Source organism: Anoplopoma fimbria, chromosome 23 (assembly GCF_027596085.1).
Source record: "Anoplopoma fimbria isolate UVic2021 breed Golden Eagle Sablefish chromosome 23, Afim_UVic_2022, whole genome shotgun sequence".
NCBI lineage: Eukaryota > Metazoa > Chordata > Actinopteri > Perciformes > Anoplopomatidae > Anoplopoma > Anoplopoma fimbria.
In genome coordinates, this window is record NC_072471.1 from 6,667,698 (window position 1) to 6,692,336 (window position 24,639).

Genomic DNA, 24,639 nt, shown 5'->3' on the forward strand with positions numbered 1-24,639 from the left:
ACTTGTAATGACATACATTTTTCTCTAATTGGATCTCATGTATTATTTCAGAAATGAAACATCTGGATAAGATTAGAATGTGTATAATGTAAAGTAAACTGAAGGACAAAGAACACTTATTCAAGTATAAAGGGTCAAAAACAGAATTATGAGGCGAACACAAGATTCATCATTTTCCATGGTAGTAGGATGAAGTAAATGGTCCCAGCTGTGCCAGATAAGATCCCAGCAAAACAGCTGTGTGTCTTCTGTCTTACTAAGACGTGGCTTCAAACAGGAATGTATGATACTCAATCGGTTGACTTTCAGGCATTTGTTTGAAACATATTACAACTGTACTGCAGCCAATGCTACCATAGTTGTGCGTAAAAGCGATTTGGCACCTGACTGAGAGTCAGTCACCTGGAAGCATCATAGGTGAACACATGACGTCCTCTTGCGTTCAGTTGTGCTACTACCAATAAAATCAGGAAGAAAAAAAAAAGTCTATTGTCTGTTATGCTGCATTCACGTTTCATTCGAGTTTCAGAACTTCTCTTTTTTTTTTTTTTTTTTTCTGAACGCACATATGAACCTCACACTGATTCCCCACATTTACCTTTTCTTGCACTGGTTGCAAATGGCCACAAGGTACATTTCCATCAAATACACTTGAAGTGCAAATCCTCCCAGCAGCTCAGGTCACCTGGATGCGGGCAGAAACACCTGCTGGGGGAGGACACACTACACACTACACACTACACACTACTTCACACAGCACTTTTTTTCTGTAAAGGACCCATCCAAGCTCGTCCCACCCACACTTGCTCTCAGAGCGCAGCACCAATAACCGAGCCAGTGTCGACAGGCATCTCGCTTTTCAGGTACTCTTATTTTTTTTTTTGAAGTGAAGTCCACTTATTTTCTTATCGGATATGATCTGGAGACTCTTGGTCCTCCACGTCCTTCTTCTGGGAGCTGAGAGCAGCGGGGGGAGGACGGTGACTTTCCACCGGACTCAGCAGGATGACAGCCAGGGCCAAACGCACGCACGTCCCATCAGGGACACCAGCAGCTCCTCCGGCACCACCAGGGCCTTTCACGGGCCCAGCTTCACTCCCTGCAAGACCCCCCTTACTCCCGTCGAGCACAAGGTTCTGGATGACAACACGCATGAGGTGAGGTGTGTTTGAGTTGAGAGGCATTGTTCTGAAGCTGGGGAATGTTTGGTAAATAGACAGGAGCAAAGTAGTCATATGATTTTTTTTTATTAATTAGCAGTTATGCATTTTAGTAAACGTGAGAAAATGAATTTCAGATCATTCAGAATAACTTTTTTTACTCTTTTCAAGGTTAAATCTTTTTCTAAAACACAATAACACAAGTGAAACTGCAATAGAAGCAAGTGGAGCTTGACTCAGAAAGAAAGTTTAAGGATGCTTATGACATGACATTTGTGCAAACTGATCTATTGTGGTAATCATCCATTTAACATTTTTTTGTAATATTTATAAACCCATTAACCCCGTTTGGCAAGCACAGAATGTGGAAATTTTACATCATGATATTTATTTATTTATTTATGTATTTATTCTAACTTCAGAGGCGATGCTGTCATATGTATGAACATCTCTTCTCTCTTTCTCCTAGACAGGGTTTAACGGTGATGATGGCTCCTATGTTATTCTCACATGGGTGGGCGATGGCACAGGGGTGAGTATCTTAGCATTACAGTGTAGCACAAAGGTCAGACAGAAACGTGTGTGAATATTCAGAATTCATACTGCTGTCTAATCTGTGGCCATGCATATTGTTTCTCTAATCCAAAATATTGTATTTATTTGTTTCTGGCCTACTTTAGTTTGAAGTGTTCTGAAATATATACATGTTAAACTATCTGAAGCTCCCTCATAATTAGAAATAAGAATAGTATGTCATACTCAAATTGAAATGATAAATTGCTAAATCTCCATAATTGGCTTAACTAGATTCAGATATTGTCTTATACAGCCATGTCAAAAATGTTTATCACATTGCATCATTTCCTAGGTCGTCCTGGTGCTGTCAACATTTAGTGCTCCAATAGATTCTTTCATCGAAGGCGGCTCCTCACGACTTTATCGAAGGTGAGCTAGCATCTGATCCATCACAGGGAAAAGAGTGAGCAGCACACCCCGAGTAGAACTAAAAAAAACAGACAGTGGAAACCTGTTCTTTCTTTCCTCTCTCATCAGCACGGATTATGCAAAATCCTTCCACGACATTTCCCATCAGATCAACAACACCTTCATAAGGGAGGAGTTTGGAGTCAGTGTTGGACCGGGGAGCTCTGTGAGTCCACGCTGTGTGTAGTGAGGGAGCAGTTGAGGGTTCCTGTTGGGGAACCGTGTTGCTACCCGGGGGGGGGAGGCGTGTGTGATGTTGCCTCACAAAAAAAAGTGTAAAGACATGTCGCGTGTTGCTCTGCTGTCTGGTCAACTTGTTCCACATTCTCACTGTCAGACCACGTTGCTTTGCGGCTGTCTTCAACATGTTGTGGATGACCTTTTTGGTGCCAGCAACAGTATCATGAAACATAATCTTGTAACAGAGCTCACGTTGTTGTACAAATATTCACAAATTCACAAATTTCTTCTGCTTTTTCTACATCATTTCTAATTACTCATGTAATTATGAATATTTATGAACTGGGGGAGGTTTGAGATACAAATATTAAGGATGAGAGTATCTAAAAAGATATTTTCTCTGACATACAGTTTTTTTATAATAAGTAAAACTTTTTGAAATATAAAATGCAGTAGGAAGCAATGTGCTGTTGTTTTCTTTATGTTTAGTAATTGCTTTGAATTGACAGGTGATTCTGACAGCAGACATTCCGGTGGTGGACAACGCAGGCGGGATCATCTTCACCTCCACTGATGCCGGCGCGACCTTCAAGTTCATCCAGCTGCCCTTTCACCTGGCTCAGCCAATCACGTACCACTTCCTCAACCCTGACTACCTCGTGGCACTCAGCATCGATGTGAGTCGCACACGGCTTTCAATGTTGTTTCTCTTACTTTCTTTTTTCTTAATTTTATCATACACAAGGCCACGGTAGTCTCCCCTTGCTCTGTGTAATAGCTGTATAGAGTTATCCCCCCCCCCCACACACACACACACACACAGAGTGAGCACACACCTTTAAGTACAGGTAAACACTCCTGTGTTTCTTTCCTGACTTGCAGGGAGGTCTGTGGCTCTCTCTGGACTTTGGCGCCAAGTGGACAAAAGTTCACAATGGAGTGCATTCCTTCTCATGGTGAGAATAAACAGGAAACAAAACCACACATCAAATCACAGTGTGCTTAAAAGAAAGTACATGTTAGCAATGAATTTGACTGCCATGTTTGGGTTTAAATGAATATCTTCAATATGCAGTGTGTTTTCTCCTGGAGAAGAAAAGTAATGGGTAAAAATGGTTCTTTTGGAAGTTGTTGTGACATGTTTGGGTGTTTGTGACATTTTTCTTAACTTCCTCTTTCCATTAGGGGGGCTGGCATAAATTTGTTCTTCAGCTGCAGTCGAACAGACGCAGGTAAAAAGCTATATGAAATGCACTTTCATGATGTGACCGGTAATTAAGACTTTTTTTAGAACAAGTTCAACCTCTGTGGTGCTTAATTACAGAAAGCACACCCTTAAACACAAACAACACATCCCAGACAGACTGTTATACAAAAGTTGCCTTTAAATATAGTTTTTTTTGTCTGGTTTTATGTTTTTCTTTTATTATGTTTTGTTGCAAGAAAGACATTCAATTAAATCTGTCATTAAAGTGCAACCAAATCAAATTAAGAAATAATCAGCATTGTATGGTTGTTAGCTGTTCATTGTTCCATAAGAGGAAATCCTTTTTGCAGTATGCCTGCATAAACAAGGAACAGCACTAAAACAATAGATGACTAAAAGTGGGATTGCTGTTCATTATAACACACAATAAACGAAAGTAAATTGTTTAAAATCGAAAGGGGTTAGCATAAGGATCAGAGGCTGTGGGGGATCCAGTGGCAGTTTATGGTAAATTAGAATAAAGTGCATTCATTACACTTTGAGTTGAGCTTGATGCCTTCATTTTTAGACACCTGTATCTAAAGGAGAGGATGTAAAAAACAAGATTTAAAAGGAGTAGTTTTTCAGCTAAAATAAAGTGTTTAATTGAATTAATGGAAAGTGAAAATCAATCAATAAGAGTCGTGAGTATCTCATATCAACAAGTCTTGCTTCTTGCTTCCACAGTTGAGGCAGATGAGAGAGGGGATTTAGTGCTGAAGAGGACAACAGATCTGGGGAAGACCTTCACCACGATCCATGAGGACATCTACAGTTTTGGCTACATAGGAGCCTTTCTCTTCTTCTCTGTGATGGAGGATTCGGTAAGATGTGTGAATATAAAACCTCCTATTTGCAAGCATATTGTTAGATTTGATAATCAAATCACATGATAGACCATTAATGTTATACTCACACGTCAAGCATTAACAACGCAGTGATGCATTGTTTTTCTCCCAGAGATCCCCTCGTGTCATGTATTTCTCATCAGACCAAGGAGAGACCTTCAGTCGAACTCTGCTTCCTTCTGCCTCCACTGAGCAGGTGAGAACGAGATTTAAAAAAACTTCCTGTAAAGAGCTTCTCAGCTGAATCAGGAAAGATTCTAGTTTATTACAACTTTTGGTAACAAAAATAAAATCCAAGTGATAAGCTTTAAACGTTACTTTTACACGGCCACCGTATCCAAGCTAGTTTAGCTTCATAGTTATCAAATCACACTGCTTGTTTGGTATTGATGAAGCACAGAGTATCCAAAAATGTTAAGTATCTAATGGACTTGTGTTCTCATTCTTTAATCAGATAGTTCCTAATTTTAACCAACATTTTGACAATTTTAAATAATTTATTTGAGCAAAATTATGGTACAGCTACTACACATAAAGCAACATTTGTTATCAACACTAGTACTAGTATCGTAATATTATATAATATAACACTAGCACTAGTATCGTAATATTATATAATATAACACTAGCACTAGTATCGTAATATTATATAATATAACACTAGCACTAGTATCGTAATATTTCAAACGATACCCGGCTCCACCACTGGAACTGTACAGATAATTATCCTTTTCTCTTGCACTTTTGAGTCAGACAAAAGTTTCAAACTCTCGGAAACACACACGCTATTTATGCTTGGTGGTAATAGAGGTTGTTTTGCCTTGAGTAAAAAACAGCGATGGCTACATTTCCTTTTTCAACATCAACTGAACACACATCTGATCTGGCGAAACACCCACCCACATACACAGCTTGTTGACAGCACAAACACACAGTCTCTCTCACGACGATTAGACAAGGTTTATAGCAAAGATTAAATTACTCATAACAAATGTTATCATTATTCTTTTTTTATTCCAAATTTCTCTCTCAATATGTGTGCTTTGCAGTTCTACTCCATCCTGGATGGAGATGAAGATATGCTCTTCTTGCATGTGGACAACCCAGGAGGTAACAGACAAAAAACACACACACACAATGCACAAACACACCTTAGAAAAAACACCTTAAAAACAAGCTTGATACATATTTTTGCAAATATGCCCGTGTTGTGAAGACAACATGAGTTTAAAGCTCTCTCAGGCCCCTTTGTTGTAATGGAAAAGCTCAACGGTAAAGACAGGACTGGTTTCACAAGTTCTTAGTGTTGCTGACGAATCATTCCATCATACTGAGACTGTGTTTGTGCATGCAAATCAAGCTGCCCAATCTTTGTTACTTTCTCTTACTCCCTCCCCCACTTAAGTCTCTTTTTCTCATTCACATTTACTTTTGTTACCTCTTACATTAGTAATATGTATTTGTTTCCCTTGCTAGTGCTCCAGTTATTGCTCTATGGGTTAGGTGTTGGGACTGTTGTACTGCTGAGAGATAAATAGGGGAGATATGGGGCAGAGGGGCTTTATCTTTTGTTGGCTGGAGGGAGGGAGATTTAGTTTACAAAGCTGACAAACATATCTTGGGATCAGGGTATAACACAAGCATGCACGTACACACACACACACACACACACACACACACACACACTAGAAACGTAAACCTCATCCATCACCTCCCTCAGCTGCTCTCGTCCTTCATGGCTTTAGCTGACTCGTGTGTGAGCGTCTCACAGTAAAAATATGATTGATGATGAAGTTATTATGCTGATGTTGAAAGGTTTGTGTCAACGTTGCATCTGTTGTTTCCCAGGTGCTGATTCTCTTTAAAACACGTCGTATTTAAAAGGTGCAATGTGTAGCCAATTTTTTAATCCTTTTCCTAGAAAGATATTGGGCAGTGTTTCACCTGGACCTTGCAGTAGATATATCTGCAGCACAATACTTTGCAGTATTGGGCATTCCTTTAAAATGACGTGTTCACATTATTTTGATAATGTTAGTTCAGTTGAATGTTTTAAACTACATTTTCTGGCCAGATCTTACATGTTGCACCTTTAAAATCCTAAATCCTCAGTGCATTCAATTAGAGACAGCACTATTACTGCAGCTAAAAGACAATCATTTTTAAATCCTACAACAATGTATTTTCATCAAATAACTAAATAGCCTACTGGCTAACTTTGACAACTTGCCTTTACAAGTGTTATCACACGTCTGTTTTACTGTGAGTGACTAAAGTTCTCCTTTGTGGTCTGTCCGCTGTGTTCTGTTTCACCACAGACACCTTCTTTGGAACCATGTACACATCAGATGACCGAGGCATCTTGTTCTCCAAATCACTGGAGCGCCACCTGTTTGACGGGCAGAGGAAGAGCGATTTCACCAACATAACGTCACTGAGAGGAGTCTACCTCACTAATAAACTAGACGAGGGTAGGGGTTTTCATGTATCATTTCAGCACTTTTGGTTTGGGCATTAAAATAATGATTTTATTTTGTGGTCCGTAAACTATTAAAAACACACAACTGAGCCGCAGTGTGGACATGTACCTTTATTAGTATGAGCATGGGAACTGGAATTTTTTTCAAGGCAATCCCACATACACCGTTCTGCTGCCGTAAATACTCACCAGAGCAGCAAATATGTATTATTCCACCACTGGAAATAGTCCCCAGCAAATGCACTACTCATTCCTGTTTGTGTGACATTTGCTATAAACTACAGTGCCCAGCTGTTTTAGGAAATTACTAAAGCCTTTCAAAAAATATATTTGTGAGAAAGTTTTAAAGACTTATTTCTTTAGTTGTATTGCGAGACAGGCTACTACATTGTGATTTTTTTTGGATGAATAAAAAACAGAATAATGCCAGCGTTATCCTTTAACGATGAGTAGGTAAAGAAAAGAGACCCTTATGATAGTTTCATTAACAGATATACTTAATCTTAAGGTTTTAACTACCTTCCTTACATCAAACTGCTTGTTTATACACAGGCATTTGTTCATCTTTCATTTAGATAAAATACTGAAGCATGTCCTTAACTATGTGTTTTGTTGCAGATGGCCGTATAAGATCTGTCATTTCCTTTAATAGAGGAGGGACGTGGAGACAGCTTAACAAACCTGAGAATGTGGAATGTGGAGAGCAAGGCAAAAAAGTAAGTTATATGTAGAAATATGGAATCCCAGTCTGCATGTGCATATTAACATCATATTCTACAAGTGAGTCAGTGTTTGCTTCTAATACAACATTTGTGTGTGTTTTCCATCAGTGCAACCTTCATATTCACGGAGAGCACAGTCGCAACATCCGCATCGTTCCCATGCTGGCTCTGTCTGAGCCAACTGCTATCGGTCTGGTTATCGCTCATGGTAATTGAACAGCAATGTTCTTATATTTACTTTTTAAATAAAGTTTAGCTGTATAGTCAACTGTGCCCTTTTTAGTTTAAGCAAGTTTAGAGACATGAGTCATTCCCTAATTCATTTTAAGATCATTTCCTTTAGTTGAAGACACACAACTTTTCTATTTCAAGTTTTCTGAGAATGTTTGTTTTAATATGAAAATGAGGCATTATCTTATGAAGTATGTAGTAATTTGCATGCAGTTCCAGAACAGAAATCTGAACATTGGATAAAGCCATGTACAGAATTCTTGTTTCATTTTTGTTGACATGTTAGAGTTAAAGGTTTTTACACAGGGGATTTAAAATATCTTTATTTTATCACTCCATAAATCTGAATATACTAACAACTGCCAAAGAAAAAAGTGTTTTCAGCAAGTTTTTAAGGATAAATTGTTCCATAAATCATGCTATAAATTGTATATGAACAAACCCCTCTGTAAAATCCTTCAGCATATAGATAGGAGTGAAACCGGAAAGTTTGATTTATGTAAGAGGTACCGAAGTAGAGATTTTTTTCTGGCTCAGTCTGAGAAAAAACTTGTTCTGGAAAAAGTGTTTTCTTTCAACTTGTCTGACATCAAAAATCTCAAAATTGAACAGTTAATGTTTTATTCCCTTAACTTATCATTGACATTATCTTAACTCAAAAATAACGTTGATTAAAATGATGTCCTCTCTTCTCCAGGTACTGTGGGGGACTCTCTCTCGTCGTCCCAGCACCCAGATGTGTTTGTCTCCTCAGACGGGGGTTATAACTGGAGGGGGACACTGAGAGGTCCTCACCACTACAGCATATTGGACTCTGGGGGTCTCATTGTGGCCGTGGAGGCCCAGCGTGAAGGACAAGTCAAGAATATCAAGTACGGAACTGATATTTTTACAAAAAAACAATAGTAGTATTTGGCAACGGAGGGCAAAAGGTTTTAATAGCATAATTCTGCCACCATTTCCGGTCACCAGGTTCTCCACAGACGAGGGTCAGTGCTGGAAGTCCTACAACTTCACGGTGCAGCCCTTCTACTTCGCAGGCCTGGCGTCCGAGCCGGGGACCAAGGCCATGAACGTCAGCGTGTGGGGCTTCCGTCCCGAGGAAGACGGCCAGCCCATGTGGGTGGCCGTCACCATTGATTTCCAGAGCCTCATCACAAGAGAGTGTGAGTCAAGATGCCACTATAATATTTATTGTCCCCTGGGCTCGCATATGTTACTGTCTGGCGGTAGGTGTTTCAAGTTGTCTCCAGTGAAATGGAGCCTTACAGCGGTTTCCCATAACAGGAAATTTAACAACCCATGACCTGGGAATTTCCACAGCCTAAACTTCTAAGAATCTATGTTCCTCTTTTTCTCCATTTCTATTGCATTTTACAAAACAGCATGTTTTGGAAATCCAGGGCCCCAAACAGTTTGACATTTTGCTTTCTACTTTCCTCCATGTGTTGTGTTTCCCTTTTTTTTTTCTAATTTGTTGCGTTTTATAGTCATTAATATTTCATGTGAAAGCGAAATAGTTAAGTTTCCTGAAAGTAAATAGGAAACTTGGATTCGGAATTACCCCTTGAGCAGGGCTGAAACCAGTGCCTACACTTCTTGTAATGGAAAATATGCATCACAGATGTTGTTTCCAGGGAAAATCAAGCTAACCTTTTGACATTGTTTTGGCTTCACTTTACCAGCAAATATGTAATAATTGTCAGTGACAGTTCTGATGAGTCGTCATCTAATTCATCAGGTAATGACGAGGACTATGAAGAGTGGTTGGCTCATGCTACAGATGGAGGAGACTTGAATAGAAACGGCTGTCTCTTGGGTGTCAAAGAGACCTACAGGAGGCTAAAGAAACAGTCTGTGTGCAGAAATGGCCGAGGCTTCGTGGTGAGCAAGAAGCAAAGCTCCTGCCTGTGCACCAGAGGAGACTACTTATGGTACGTCAGTTTGTTTTGGACTACAGTATCACAACTTGAGCTTGAATGGGATCATGTTTTGGTACAAAGAAGAAAGACAGCATTGTTAAAGTCCCTCGTGAAGCCCTGACCTCTGTCCTTTTCAACAGCGACTACGGTTATTATCGTCATGTGAACACCTCAGAGTGTGTGAGACAACACAGCGCTGCTAATAAAACCTTGGAGCTCTGTCTGAATGGAGAGGAGGATGAGTTGCTGACAGCGGGGTAATAACAGGCCCCCCCTTTTTTTTTTTTTTTTAATGAAGGAGACGCTCCTTCTGTGCATGCTCACACACACACACACTTCTGACTGTGTTTTGTAGGTACCGTAAGGTCCCCAGTGATCGGTGTGAGGGGGGGTTCAGTCCACAGCTCGCAGTACAGACAGTCATCAGACCCTGTGGTTTAAAAACCAGCCCCGGTCCACCTGCCGGGTCCTCTTCTCCAGTCACGCACTTTGACACACCGGTCAGTGGATGCATTGCTCTAATGAGTGTGTATGTGTGTGTGTGTGTGTGTGTCCTTTCAGTTGTTCATGAAGTATTTATGATTATAACAGCTGTTTTGCGTGTGTTTCCCAGCGAGAGAGGCTGGTGTTGATCCTGGTGTGTGCAGGAGCAGGGGTCATCGTCCTGATAGCTATCGTTTCAGCCATCTTTGCCGTCAGAAGGGTGGTTTACAGAAACAGGTGAGCTACACACACGTCTGTGCTGCATGCAGACCTTTATGCGCCCAATAGCAGCTGATCATTCTGGTTTTATGTCGCCCTCCACAGGTCACCAACGTATCGTTTCTCCAACCTCCGGATTACGGATGAATACAACGGCATCACTGCTGACCTTGAAAGCGCCACCAGCAGCAACGGCACGGCCTGCCAGCCAGAATCAGATGATGTAGGAATTATCACTATCACTTATGTTATAGTTTTAAGATATTGTTCTGAGTTCAAAACCTGTCATTTCCCCATTTTGACTAATACAAATGTGTTCTAATATCACCAGGATCTTATTGAATGACACAATGCTATGGATATACTGAGTATTCATGATTGGGATCAGCTGTGCTGAAAAAGACTGCCAAAGGCATTTTGTTGGACTTATCCCTGATATTTTGATGGGAGCACCCTGCGTGGCAAGTTCTGAGGATTCAACAGACGAACATGAGAATGTCTAATTTATTGAGCTACCTTAATTTCATTGCGTTACTTTGCTTACTCTTTGATTTATTTGTACATATATATTTTTTTTATTTTAATGTAGTTGCCACCTTTTTACTTTCTCTTCAATGTGAAAACAAAACAAGATAATCATAAAATGTGCATTTATAAAAAATAAAAAAAAACAGATAAAGAATATTGTTATGTGTCTTTTGCAGTTTTAAACATACCATGGTCGGTTTAAACCTATAGATTGAACACACAATAAACTACTCAAAGCCTCTGCTCATCAGAGGACACTGGTGGCGCTGTGACGTCTACCATTTGTGTTCGAACTGAACAGAGAAGAAGAAAAGGGAGGAAGTCGATGTGACGGACACAAAGATATTTTATAAATGTAAAGTCTCACTCGCGGAAAATCTCCTCAATCATGCAGTTAAAGAAAAATGCAGCGAGATGGCTCATAAATCCCATGCAATATGTGGATTTACCACTAGCATACCATGTTCATTGCTTTTATTTATTTATCACTGGTATATTTGTCAAGAAAATGTGGCTATGTATCTATAATTGGCATCACTCTGATAGCATACATATATTTATTATGTATTTCATACACAAATAAAGCTTGTTGTTGCAATTTGTTGCAATTGATAATCTGTTTTTTATGACCTTGAATTCGCATTTTTTTTTTTACAACTTGCTTGTTAGATTCTGCTCCAAAACAAACAAAACTACAGGTCTACCTGCTTGTTCGTCTTTGGTTTCTCCAACGGAGTGGAGCATCACTCCGCCTCTTCACTCCGCAACGATCTCAGCTCTTGACCACATCGTTTAATGACCGTCTGTGCAGAGCTCACAGTTACTCTGGCGTTTGAACAGGTACGGAAGGTGTGAGCATTTCACGCAAAGGATCATTTTTTTAACGTTGCTTTCCAAATGAGAACACCTGGTTTAGTTATCCAGCTGCCTGTTTGCAAAAAAACGCAGACAGAAAGGAGGAAGTTACACAGCAGCAGAGGCAACGTAACCTCTCTGAGGGAGTAGCCAAATTTCCTATTTCAGTTATTGGCAGTAAACGCACACTGAGTTTAGGGTGACGTCACACTGAGACTGTCAGTGTTCACTTCCCGCAGACACGTGAATGGTTAATGGGACACATTTTTTATTATTATTTTTTTATTGCCACAGGTTTTTATCTTTTGAAAAAGTGAGTGGAGGATAAAATGGCCAGGGCTGGAGGTAAGTGTGTCATTATCCAGTGTAATGTAATACACATTAGAATAACACTATGGGGAATACATGTGTGATGTTTAAAATATATTATCCTATCTATCTGTCTGTCTGTCTGTCTATCTATCTATCTATCTATCTATCTATCTATCTATCTATCTATTTATCTATCTATCTATCTATCTATCTATCTATCTACCTATTTATCTATTTATTTATTTATCTATCTATCTATCTATCTATCTATTTATCTATCTATTTATCTATTTATTTATCTATCTATCTATCTATTTATTTATTTATCTATTTATTTATTTATCTATCTATCTATTTATCTATCTATTTATTTATCTATCTATTTATTTATCTATCTATCTATCTTTCTATTTATCTATCTATCTATCTATCTATCTATCTATCTATCTATCTATCTATCTATCTATCTATCTATCTATCTATCTATCTATCTATCTATTTATCTATCTATCTATCCACCCATCTATCTATCTGTTTATTTATCTATCTATCCATCCATCCACCCACCCACCCATCTATTTATCTATCTATCCATCCATCCATCCATCCATCTCTCTCTCTCTCTCAGGTGTTTTGAAGATGGCAGCAGTCGTCTTTGCGTTCCTCCTTGTTATATTTATGGCTTTTCAGCTGCTTGAGATAAACATGGACTTTAAGATTGGCAGTGTGATCTGTGAGTATCATTTCTTGCAAGATGAAATTCATCACAACGTCAGCTGTTGTCCTGAGAAAGTGTCAACACTTTTGTAAAGGGAACAGGACACCTATGTTCAGTTATTGTAAATGAGCAGTGTGTTATAGGGATATTGTTCTCTGCTCTCTTGTGGCCCGTGGGGTTCTCTTCACATTACAGAAACCTTATATGCTCATTGTGTGTGCTCATTGTCCTTTGCATACTTACCATATGTGTGTTAAAGGCAGGGTTTTCTTTCGAAAAAAGATTCCTTTAAATAATTGCCATTGAGGTGTACAATGAAAAACCCATTTAATATGTATATATATTTTTGCTTTTCAGCAAGATCTGTGCCAATAAATGAAGGCTGTAAGTATGTTTGAATTATTATTATTATTATTATTTTCATTTTTACAGCCAGCGACAGCGACACTGGTATTCTTTTCACCCTGTGAGCTGTTTTTTCTTTGTTTTTTTAAAAAATGTCAAGACAAAAGACTAAATAGTGACTGAACAGCATTTTTGTTGTTGACAAAAGACAACCAAGAAAAGCAACAAGAAGACAAGAACAGTGAATACCGACCAGTTAACATGCAGAAACATTCCAATGATTGGAGAACAAGGTTATTTTCAGTTGTCGTTTGTTGTTGATATGATTTTAGTGTGTGTGTGTGTGTGTGTGTCTGTGTGTGTGTGTGTGTGTGTGTGTGTGTGTGTGTGTGTTGTGTGTTTGTGTTCAACAAACATAATAATTAAGTCTAGGGGAGTGCTGCCATAAGAGAGAAAGAAAGGAAGATAAACAAATAGGAAAAACAACTTAGAAAAAAATGCAATGAATAAAAGAAAGACAAACAAAAACGTGAATATTTAGGGAGTGACTACATAAAAAAAATATATAAAATATTCCTGACAAATATTTAACTATAAATTAATAACAAAATATAAATCCATCGGTTGATGGTCAGAAAGGTGTTTGTGGATGTATGCACACATTTTTAATCATTATAATGTCCATAATAATAACAATGGCAAAACATAAACATGAAAACAACAGAGATTTAAAAAGAATATAAAATAAATATAGCATAACATAGAAATATAAAGAAGGGATTTAAGTTTATTGTTATTATTACTGACTGTCTATGGACAGATCATGTTTCTGTGATAGTGTCGCAACCGTGCACGATCACAAAACTTTACAGTTGTGTAGTTTAGATTTAAATGGTGGTCGACACTGTAGATGGACGTGTATTTTTCCTTTCTGACTGGTCTGCTTTGATAAATAGATTCCTCTATGGTAGAGCTCAAGCCCCTGTTAGTGGATACGCTCATATGATCGGACCACTTGTCACCTGATATCGTGCTTCCTGATGACTCTTGTGTAAATGGAGTTTTCTATTCACAGCAGCACAGCCAGTCAAGTACAAGTGTGGGCTCTCCAAGTCATGTCCAGTTGGACACTTCGCCTTCAGGATGGCGAGTGGAGCGGCCAGCGTGGTCGGACCCAGAATCTGCCTGGAGGACAAACTGTAAGTGAAGTAACACACCTTAAACCTTGTAAACACAGGAGCACATACTACCAAGTGTTTTACCTTTTTGGTAATGAGATGTTACTACACACAAAACTGTGACACATGTTAACTGTCATGTGTTTTATTTGTCATAAGTTGCTGTTGTGAGAAAAATACCTCGGTTGGTGCTTAGGATAGATTGAAATGTTACAGAACCCATCAACACAGTTTAGTTTGTTTTTGTAGTTTTCAGGAATGCATTGTCGCCATAGTAACTCAGCAAGACAGCCTTAAAGCTTTAAAAGCAAGTTTATTTTGGGCTGTATTTCCTTGTTCAGCAGCCGTCACCTTGGATTTAGACACAATGTACTGCATCTGAAGTTGAAAATGTGCAAATTGCAGTGCTGACATCGATTTGTCAGTTGACAGAGAATGAATAATTTATCAGGAATAATATATAGATTTATAATAATAATAATTGCTTGTCCTCAGTAAAAAGTCCTGGCTGTCATAATGTTTGATAAAAGGTATTAAAATATAATGCACATGCACACCAATTCCAGGAACTGCTGTCATTTCAGACATATCTCAAGATAAGACTTTACTTTAAGTCCCCCTCTTTAGCATTCATAAGCAGAATACAAACAATGAATTAGTGATTATAATGTGGTTGAACGCGAGTGTTTCTGAATTTACTGTATTTGTTTTTCAATTATTACTTCACCAAGACATTTTACATCATTAATTGTCCTACTTAAGGGACATTTTTTTAATTGTCCCTTACATCATTGTCCTTCTTTTGTTTCATTTTAGAATAATGAGCTCGGTGAAGAACAACGTGGGGAGAGGAATCAACATCGCCCTGGTTAATGGTAACCTTATCAGCTAGATTCCACACCGTGAAGTCAATTTGATTGATAAGCAAGTCCCTGCTGATAGCAGTGTTATACAGCAGCACTGCTATTTAGATCATAGGTCATGTTAGTAACAAAGGTGTGGTTCCTCTGTCTGTTTCAAAACCAAGATATGCTATTCTTAATGTTAAACCTGTAAGGAATAGCGAAGAACCACTAGATTGTGTACTTGTTGTGTTTTATTAAAGTTGTGAATTAACGAAAATGAAACTGTAAATCTCTGTTTTACTCAACATTCGATTTAATGTTTTCTAAATTGGATATTTTTTTTTCTCCACAGGAAGAACAGGGGATGTTATGAAGACGGATTATTTCGACATGTGGGGAGGAGGTGAGAATGTTTCATTTTGTTTTAGACATATAAAAAAAAAATATATATATATATATAATATATAAATATACACACACACATTGTGTTAACCTCTTGCTACCTTGTGTAGATGTGGCTCCCTTCGTTAAATTCCTGAAGGGGATTGAGGATGGGACGGTCGTGATGATGGCCTCATTTGATGATCCGTCAACAAAGTAAGGACTTTTTTTTTTTTTTTTTTTTTTTTTTTCCCCCACAACAGCCCCTCGCTTACTAACACAAGTTTAGATCCCCATGTTTAATATAAATTGCTTTCGTTATCTCTTACACTGTCTGTGTCGCTGCGTGCGTGGCCATGAAATAACATCTGTCTTATCTTGTTCTGCAGACTCAACGATGAAGCCAAGAAGCTAATTGCTGACCTGGGCAGCTCAGTTATCTCTACTTTGGGCTTCCGCGATAACTGGGTCTTTGTGGGAGGGAAAGGCATCAAGACCAAGAGTCCATTTGAGCTGGTAACCTGACCCCACAGATGGTTTCACGTTTACATCTTCTCCCTTAAATGAAGTATTACAGCCCTCTGTAAAAAAAACATCGTAGGGCAAACTCCTGTTCTTCTTGGCAGATGGCGAGTACAAAGACACACATCATATGTTATCTTCAATCCATCTGACCTGCCCAACCCTGCTCATGACAGTTGTCCTGCCAATGTATTGTCCTTGCTGTCGTTTCTTTTCTTATCTGTTTACTCTACAGGAATGTCACACTCGGCCACCTAGTTCCTGTCCAACCAGGATTCTGTGTCCGTTTGCATCATTTTGTAAAATGCAGGCTTATTTTATTTCCCGTTAAAAGACCAGGTGTTGTGTTTTTGTGTTTTACCTCCTCAGCATATAAAGAACAATGCAGACACCAACAAGTTTGAGGGATGGCCCGACGTTCTGGAGATGGAAGGCTGCGTTCCTCAGAGGCAGGACTGAGTGGGAGGTGCTGCTCTAACGGCCGTCCAACCCGTCCTCCTGACATCCCTGTCCACATATGACTTTGCAGTGGTTACACTTCTTTGAACTGGCGTCATTTTTGTAGCTCTCGCTCTCACAGCGCTTGTTATTCACATTTGCCTACTAAAATAAAAAAAATTAAAAAAAAAACTTCCAGAATATGCTACAAGGAAGGCGGTGCTGCTGTGGGAACTTCAGTGAGACCTTAGCAGGAATGTGAAGCCTGGAATTATTTTCTAGTATTTCCTGATTGAGTACTTTAATGTAAATTGGTATTTGGGAGCGAGGTAATAGGTCAGGTGCACTGAATAAAAATGGACTCTGTAACGACCACAGACTTGGCTGTGATAGTGTTACATAGCTGCGTTGTTTGCTTATGGAAATGGATATCATAGCCCAGATTTTTTTTTTTTTGGGGGGGGGTGGGGGGGGGGCTAAGTTTCCATTACCTGTTTCCTGCCTTAAATCTCATTATCTTATTCCTTGTTTGAAACCAACATGCCTTTGTGATTCCTTTTGTTCCTGTCAGAGAGAGCATTTATTCTAAGACACGTTTTTTCATTAACAGGGTTCTGAGGATGCTTCTTGTCATTATATTGTAACCAAATGTACCAAATTCACTGTGAAATCTGTAAATATTTCTTTAGAAAAGAATAGCGAAAAGATCCTAATTTAATGCGCGTTGCCATAATAATATAATTTCTTAAAATAAATGATATTGGTAGTAATATGTGTGTGAGTTGATGAAGTGTGTTTTGTTATATATAGCGTTGTTATGTAGTTATTTCTTTGTGCTAATGATATTTGTACTGATATGTAGTTTGTTTTTATGTGCATGTGTAAATTACAGTATATCTCAACAGTTATGGATCAACTGAACATCATCAGTATCAACATAGATGTTTATCTCACTATTGTACAACCGCTTTGAAGGAAATTATAGTATGATAACTTCACACATTTTATCACCTCACCCTTGTTTACTTTATGTGGTTGACACAAAGGATATTTCTTCACACACTGTTGTCTCAAGGTGTGCCGTATTGGTTTAAGGTTCATCTTAGGAATGTCCTTAACAGAAATCATTTCCTTGCTTCTAAGGAACGATTATGTATTTAAAACAAAGTTGTTGACTTGGGCGTATTTATTTGATAGGGACAGAGCATGTTAACATCAGTATGAAATACAAGACATAAACAAATGCCGGAGTTAGCAATAATGCTCATTTGCATCTTTAGTCCTTAGGGAGGTAGCAAAAACAGACATTACAGGTGATGATATAGAGATACAAATATGCAATACACAAGTTAACAGGACAACATTAATTGTTTAAAATGAAACATTAAAGTTGTGTTTATTATACCTTTTTTTCACATGACTTTTAAAGGTTAATGTAGAGTTTAAAGCGACCCCAAGGTACATAAACTCATTTAATTAAAAAGCAAGCCCCACCACTCCCAGGAAGACATTAAAATGTGTCACCTCTACTGGTTGTTTTGTGAACATCATACACACTGTTTTTTGGGGGGAATTCAATAAGAGACATGATTTAATAAACCTGAACAGTGAAGCCATAATCAATGAAGATGTAAGGATTAAGGAGTCTTCTTGGACATCTTTTACACACACAAAAATAACTGCATCATTCGCATTCATTTGAATATTGATGTTTGGGCATGCCTTAGGTCGGTCATTTATATATAATGCGATTCAAATTTGTCCAAGAAAAGAGCCTTGTGGGAGTCAAGGTAAGATTTGTTTGGTGCAGTTGACACAAAAACATTGCTTTTCATCAGAAAAGCTTCTTTAGAATTATTTTTATAGTAATTTAGACAAAAGAACTGGTGGTAGACGGTGTCAAATGCCTTCTTTCTCATTTCTCATTAATGTGAATTTCTGTCGTTCTGTACTCAGACCGGACTTCAAGGGTTCTTTAAGCCGCTTGTCTCTATCTTTCAACAGTTATCTACATTCATCATTCAGCCAGGACACAATGTTCCCCTTTTTTTATTTTGACTCTGCCTTCTAGTGAAGGACGCCATCACTTCACTGATTGTTGTACAAAATCACATCCGCTCTCTTCATCTTCGCTTGAGAGGACTTTACCCCAATCAAGCTCCTTCAGCGCTGCCTCAAGGTCTTGCTGTTTATTCTTTGGGCCTGTGTCATAATAGTATATTGTTTTAAATGAATTTGAGTTGTTTCGTTAGTTTAAATTACACGTTTTCATTTGTCTTTTGCTTAAAAAGTGTAAGTAGAAATTGTAAATCTTTTCATGTAGAAAATGGCACAAAATCAGATTTTAAAGCTCCAATAAGTATTATTGAAATATTTAGCTATTTTCTATCACTTGAAAGACTAGTGAGTACATACAGCATGCAAACCAGTGAAGGTCATTTTGACTGCTTTGTGCAGAGTGATGTGATCTCAGGTGGGAAAAATAAATAAATGAAAGCAAATAATACAAAATCATTCCATGATATAGGGGCCACCTCTACTGTTTGATTTTCTAATGAGCAAGTCATTTAATGTGTTTTTTCTTGAATGCTCCATTATGTTATTGACATATTTTATAATTTCTAACGCTCTACATTTAAGTTCAGACATTCTTAATTGTTGACTTACAATTGGTGCAACTGGAGAATGAACTGTATTTGCTACAGTAGATCATACACACATTTAAAGCAAACTTTTAAAAGAATGACAAAACCCTCTCCCATACTTCATCATGTTACCCTCCAAGCCTTTCTGCTTGTTTCAATACGCTTCAAAGGAAAACCTCAATGGCCCATGTCTACTAATTTCACTCTTTTATGTTGTGCAAGAAAGTGATACCTGGTTGCAACATCTGCTTTTAGGGAATTGCTGTCTTTAGGTAGACCAGCAGAGGGCGCCATTGTCTCATTTAATTGTGTGCCCTTTGGTTTGTACAGTATGTGCAGTTGTTGTTGTTGTTGTGTTTGAAGGTGTGCTTCAGTTCTACAGCAGATTAACTATATGTTGGTGGCCTCTCTCATCTCTTCTCATTTGAGTCTGTTTACTAAATCGACAACATGATCACCTTCTAGTGCTATGTAGGGGATTTTTATCTCAATAATGTCACACAAATGAGGAACAGATAAATGTATGTTGCACATGACTCCTCTCAAAGTGTGTCCCTCTGCCAAGGGAGTTATAGTCTGAGTTCCCCTCAACTCAGAGCTCTTCCTTATTCCCACTAAATGAAAAAACACCAAGTTGCTCTCCCTCTGATCTAATCTGAGCCCCATGCATGACATCCCTCTGGCATCTTATATCCCCATGTGTGTTTCTGTAATGGAGAGCATTTGTTTCGCGGGCGTTCAAGTGTGTATAAATATAATTTATGCTTAACATTACAGATCCTTGCATGCTGCCCTTTACGGGGGCCTCGCATATGAAGTCATGTTATTGTTTGCCTGCGTGTAATTATAGATATACAGTACATGCTTGTGATGCCTTTAAGAGCTTTTGTTCGTCAGTGTTCGTGTAGGCTGAACCCCTTTCGAGAGCCCATGTTTCTGAGCTAGCAGAGAGCCGAAGTGTGGGAGTGAATCGTCTCCAGCTCGCCTTATATAAGACACGCTATATGTGCTGCATTATGTATGAACATAGAATATATCTCCCATCCCATAAGCCTCTAATGATGAGACATCTCGTGGGAGCCTGAGGGCAAAGCTGTATAAACTTAGGAGGATAACATGCTCTCACGACACAGGAGAGGGTTTTGTTGTTGTTGTTTTCCTTGTATAGAACCAGTTCTTTTGGTCCTCTGCGTTCTTCCCAAAATAAATCTGTCCGCTAAACAAAAGCACTTGCTCTGCATAGAACCTCTTATGAACTCATTCCCCTTTGCTTCGGTGTGACCTCTGACCCCTGCACCTCTGCCCTTTTCACCCACTGACCGGGCCGCTCCCATGCTTCTGTTTGCTCCAAAACAACTCCTCTCGTCAACTTAGCATGAACCTTTAGGGTTAAGTTTAGTCCTACCAACGTTGTTGCCCTACTTCTGTGGCGAGAAGTCATGGCCATGGCCTTAATTGCCTGCTGACCATATCTCTTTCATGGTGACTGAAAAAAAACACGATAACCCCCACTGCTTATCATGCACACACTCTAACACACATCTGTTTACACCCAATACCTGCCTCCTTTGTTTTGTACCTTCCACAAACCTCTACCCTGCAAGTCAGCTGACCATAATCAAAATATTCTCTTGATTCTGCACAAACTCATATCACTAACTCCAAAGAGGCACCTTATATGTCTCTGCACTTCCAAAAGAGACATGACTGAAACACCCAAAGCTCAGGAACACCATACATATCATGACCACTGGTGGCAAAACGGTGATATTACAACAGTATGTGAGTGTTTTTGCAATATACTTTCTGGCCAGCAGTGGCAGCACTGAGCTTAAAGCTGCTTCCTCACTCCAGGAGGAGGAAAAGTTGCAGCTTCTTTTAGTGCTGCAGTCTTAAAAAGGTCAAATCCACTGATTTTACGCATCATCATCACTTTACTTGCCATTCCTGTGCAAACTGTTTCATGTCTGTGGCTGTTGAGGTGGCTTTGTCAAGTGGGAGAGCATTACATTTCGCATTACATTCATTTGATAGACACTTTTGTCCAAAGGAAGACTTACAATTTGACATGCCTCAAAATTGATATTGTGCAATACAGATTGAAACTTTATTATGGAAGAATGCTTTATCTCCCATGAGTTTGTCTCCAGGCTCTCTGATGTCCATATAGGCCTTATCATGTAACGTGAATGAGTGTCCTGGATCAGGGCAACTGCCAGCATAAGCATAGCTATTTGTGAGCTCCTATATTCTCTGTGGGGTTGTAACCACTCCCCTAATCCCTCTCTTATCTGATACTGAACCCCAAACAGAGCCCAGCCCTCATGTTTACACCCAGCTCAGCACAAAACCTTTTCAACTGTTTCTTTCAGGTCCCACACTCAAGTCAAGCCAAGTCAGTTATCAAGCAAAATCTCACTAATCTCAAATTGAAAAAAATCTACCCACAAAAAAAAACTCAGACAGTCATGTGATAGATAGAAATGGTCTTAGCGCATAAGCCCCAGACCAAACATAGACTACACGTACTAGGCTTAATAAATTAATTGAGACTGACCCACTGGAAGGATTGTGGTAACAGGTACAAGGACGGAAATAATCAAAGAATAAGCAACTAACTGAAACATAAAGCTAAAAAAAAGATGTAGATTGGAACTTATTCCAGAAGAAGGGGGCACAATAGATGAAGGTGTGGTTTCTCAAGGAGAGGTTTGACCTTCTATGGGGACAGTGCCAGTCATAAGTGATAAAGCAACAGCCGTTTTCAGCATTGTAGGAACGATGCTGGAATGTAACCAAGTATGAGACAAGTTAGTGGAATCCATAGTTCCTTCATAACAAACTTGATGTAAACAAGGCCATCTGCTTTCAGCTAAGGCTGTGCCATCAGTGTGTCAGTGTGCGCAGACATTAGTTTAGATCCTGATGGGCAGCTGGAAGCCTCTACCAGTGTATGAATGTGTGTGTGGATGGGTGAATGCTGAAATGTACAGCGGAACGAGTGGACGGAAGACTAGAAAGGTGCCATATAAATGCAAGTCCATTCACCATTTACCATTCACCTACTCACTACAATAATGACTAACGCTGAGACTGCATTGATCGGAAATTGAAAAAGTTGCAAGTCAAATACGATGTTGACTTTAAGCACAGAGAGAGTAATAAAGTGAATGTGTAGATAAGTGATTTCAACAAAATTGTGGAGGGAGAAAGTTGTCGATCTCACAGAAATCACAAATGCACCGTGGGACGCAGAGTCAGGCACCGGAGTGGTTGTGCAAAAGGCGTAACAACCCCCTTCCCCCCCCTCAATCTCAGCAATGACCCCACTGCCCTTGGTTTCTGCCCCACCACCACTCCTATAATTGCCTCTCCAACACACACACACACACACACACACACACACACACACACACACACACACACACACACACACACACACACACGCACACAAATCCAGACAGCTGTGTTTACACTCAGTGGGTCTGTGGGAACTTCCTGCTGACCTCAGCACAGACAGACAAACACCACGCTGGCCTCAGACTCTCCTCTTAACTGGATCGATTCCTGATCATATGGATATTTTCACACAAGCACAATATTTCTTATTGAAACAAACGATCAGACTTAATTTGACTAAATGATTTGCACAAAGAATCAGGCAGAGGAACTATTTTGCGTGTTAACTAATGTCAATGTCTTTATTGTCGTTATGATAGTACATGTGTTGTTTTTCCCAACTCAGACCTTTTCTGGGAAAACTTAATCAAGTTTTAAACACTATGACATGCTAAGCACTGAAACAGCACTAACCTTTTAACCCTGATGGCTTACATGGTTAATACACAAGGGTCCCTCTGGTCTCGTCTGTAAAACAAAAGTCTCTTTCATAGCCATCATTCTGACTTTCCGCGAACTCCAGCTCAGGGTCGAGGAAGTTGAGGTGGATCGGATCACTGCTGGTGAAAAAAAAAAATCGACCAACTGGACCAACTCCCTTTCTCAAACTGGTGTTTCTTTAGGTGCAAACTGTGCATTGAAAAGTTTCTTTTTACTTATTAAGAGGATCATTTGTGTCTTTGTAACAACAGAAGCTTTGCAATATTATGTAGAATATTATCTTTTTAGACAGCTGTATAGTACTTATGCAGGGTTTCTGCTTAATGCTATTAGCAGTGATTAAAAAAAAAGGTGCTGTGGGTGTTTAGCCCCGGGAACTGAATAAAAAAGAAATGTTACTTTCTCTTTACATGCAATTTCAGTCCAGGAAAAAATAATCAAAAAAGATAATAGTTGTGTGTTTGATTATATTAAAAGATACAAAGAGTTTGACTTTAGTTGGAATACATAAACACTTTATATCCTTACACGCAAGCATATTTAAAAAGAGCAAAGTGGGTCTAAGAACATTTTAGTCCACTTCTCTTATTCTATGTGTTAGGAGAGCTGTCCATCACTTTGGGATGTAGACTTTAAGTGCTCATTTTGGACCAAAGTGCATTTTCTGACTTTTTGTTTGTCATACCTACAGTATCTACCCCAGTTGGGAAGTGGTGCATTCAGACATCAGAGCATATAAAAGCTGTCTGGAAGAATATGGTTAATGCAGGCCATGGACTTTCACTCCTGTGACCACAGAGTGTGCTTCATTCATTATGCAACAGTAAGTCTACAGTCCAGACACCACCCTCTTCTACTTTCCCTCTCCGTAAGCTGCGATTCCTTCACAGAGTAATGCACCTGCCATTCCATTGACTGTCTTGTTTGCATCACCAGTATTAATCAACTGAAATGGTAATATATATATATATAATCATGTTCTGCTTATTTTAGAGATTAACTTTAACAGGAAGAGCTGGGTGACTTTTTTGCCTGTCAACAACTCAGTTTGAGTTGATACGTGTATGGATGTGATAATATCTGTTCTGACCAAATCAATGACTTTGCGAGTTATGTGTTTATGTAGTATAAAAGTATATGAGCAAATGTGGCATGAAAAGTCACAGAATGATTACATGCTTTTTCGCACAGCCATAACTATACCAGCTGATGAGAGGGCAGCGAGAGCAGAACATCACTCTATGTTTTTATGGAAAGCCAGTGCAGCCTTTTTTCCCATAAATACAGCCGCCTCATGAATTTCATTGCATCAATTTGCATCTTGCAGAACAGCATACCATGAAAACCGATGCTGAATTACAAAGGGCACCACTCTGAGCTGCTTGAATGTCGTTGCAGTGAGCTCATGTCATCACTGTGTACTAACGGTGCGTTCAGGGCCAAATAATGCATTTCTCTTGCACAGTAGCAGGGCATATGACCTTTATTACGGCCCTATAGGAAAGCTTTTATCAGTCTTTGATGATGGCCCTGTGTGTATTTGAATGGTGCATCATCT

The 24,639-nt window shown here is 39.1% G+C and overlaps 2 protein-coding genes across 4 annotated transcripts; both read left to right on the forward strand.

Moving 5' to 3' along the window:
* The first annotated feature begins 618 nt into the window (after positions 1–618).
* si:dkey-159a18.1 (sortilin) lies at positions 619–11,106 on the forward strand. 2 transcript variants are annotated; one of them, XM_054624555.1, is made up of 21 exons: positions 619–1,157; positions 1,630–1,692; positions 2,029–2,105; positions 2,214–2,310; positions 2,834–3,001; positions 3,207–3,280; positions 3,510–3,556; positions 4,258–4,394; positions 4,531–4,614; positions 5,468–5,528; positions 6,737–6,889; positions 7,516–7,613; positions 7,728–7,827; positions 8,548–8,722; positions 8,823–9,016; positions 9,592–9,784; positions 9,913–10,029; positions 10,128–10,272; positions 10,386–10,492; positions 10,580–10,697; positions 10,806–11,106. In XM_054624555.1, exons 1-21 carry the CDS (start codon positions 915–917, stop codon positions 10,818–10,820), a joined length of 2,466 nt encoding a protein of 821 aa, XP_054480530.1. In that variant the 5' UTR covers positions 619–914; the 3' UTR covers positions 10,821–11,106. The 2 variants fall into 2 exon arrangements, with proteins under 2 accessions (XP_054480530.1, XP_054480529.1); XM_054624554.1 differs by lacking the exon at positions 10,806–11,106 and having other exon boundaries at positions 10,580–10,796.
* Positions 11,107–11,760: 654 nt separating this feature from the next.
* fam3c (FAM3 metabolism regulating signaling molecule C) lies at positions 11,761–17,531 on the forward strand. 2 transcript variants are annotated; one of them, XM_054624461.1, is made up of 10 exons: positions 11,761–11,842; positions 12,152–12,202; positions 12,798–12,902; positions 13,245–13,271; positions 14,308–14,431; positions 15,227–15,285; positions 15,608–15,658; positions 15,768–15,852; positions 16,026–16,152; positions 16,528–17,529. In XM_054624461.1, the coding sequence occupies exons 2-10, from the start codon at positions 12,187–12,189 to the stop codon at positions 16,615–16,617; spliced, it is 684 nt and encodes a 227-aa protein (XP_054480436.1). In that variant the 5' UTR covers positions 11,761–11,842; positions 12,152–12,186; the 3' UTR covers positions 16,618–17,529. The 2 variants fall into 2 exon arrangements, with proteins under 2 accessions (XP_054480436.1, XP_054480438.1); XM_054624463.1 differs by having other exon boundaries at positions 11,776–12,202; positions 14,311–14,431; positions 16,528–17,531.
* Positions 17,532–24,639: the final 7,108 nt, after the last annotated feature.

What these genes read in the sequence shown, in the direction of transcription:
- si:dkey-159a18.1 (XM_054624554.1), top strand. Translation starts at nt 915, where the DNA reads ATGATCTGGAGACTCTTGGTCCTCCACGTCCTTCTTCTGGGAGCTGAG. An exon ending in CTGCAGTCGAACAGACGCAG is followed by an intron (nt 3,557 to 4,257) that starts GTAAAAAGCTAT and finishes TTGCTTCCACAG; the next exon opens with TTGAGGCAGATGAGAGAGGG. An exon ending in AGGGTGGTTTACAGAAACAG is followed by an intron (nt 10,493 to 10,579) that starts GTGAGCTACACA and finishes CGCCCTCCACAG; the next exon opens with GTCACCAACGTATCGTTTCT.
- fam3c (XM_054624461.1), top strand. An exon ending in CAACATCGCCCTGGTTAATG is followed by an intron (nt 15,286 to 15,607) that starts GTAACCTTATCA and finishes TTTTCTCCACAG; the next exon opens with GAAGAACAGGGGATGTTATG. An exon ending in TTTCGACATGTGGGGAGGAG is followed by an intron (nt 15,659 to 15,767) that starts GTGAGAATGTTT and finishes TACCTTGTGTAG; the next exon opens with ATGTGGCTCCCTTCGTTAAA.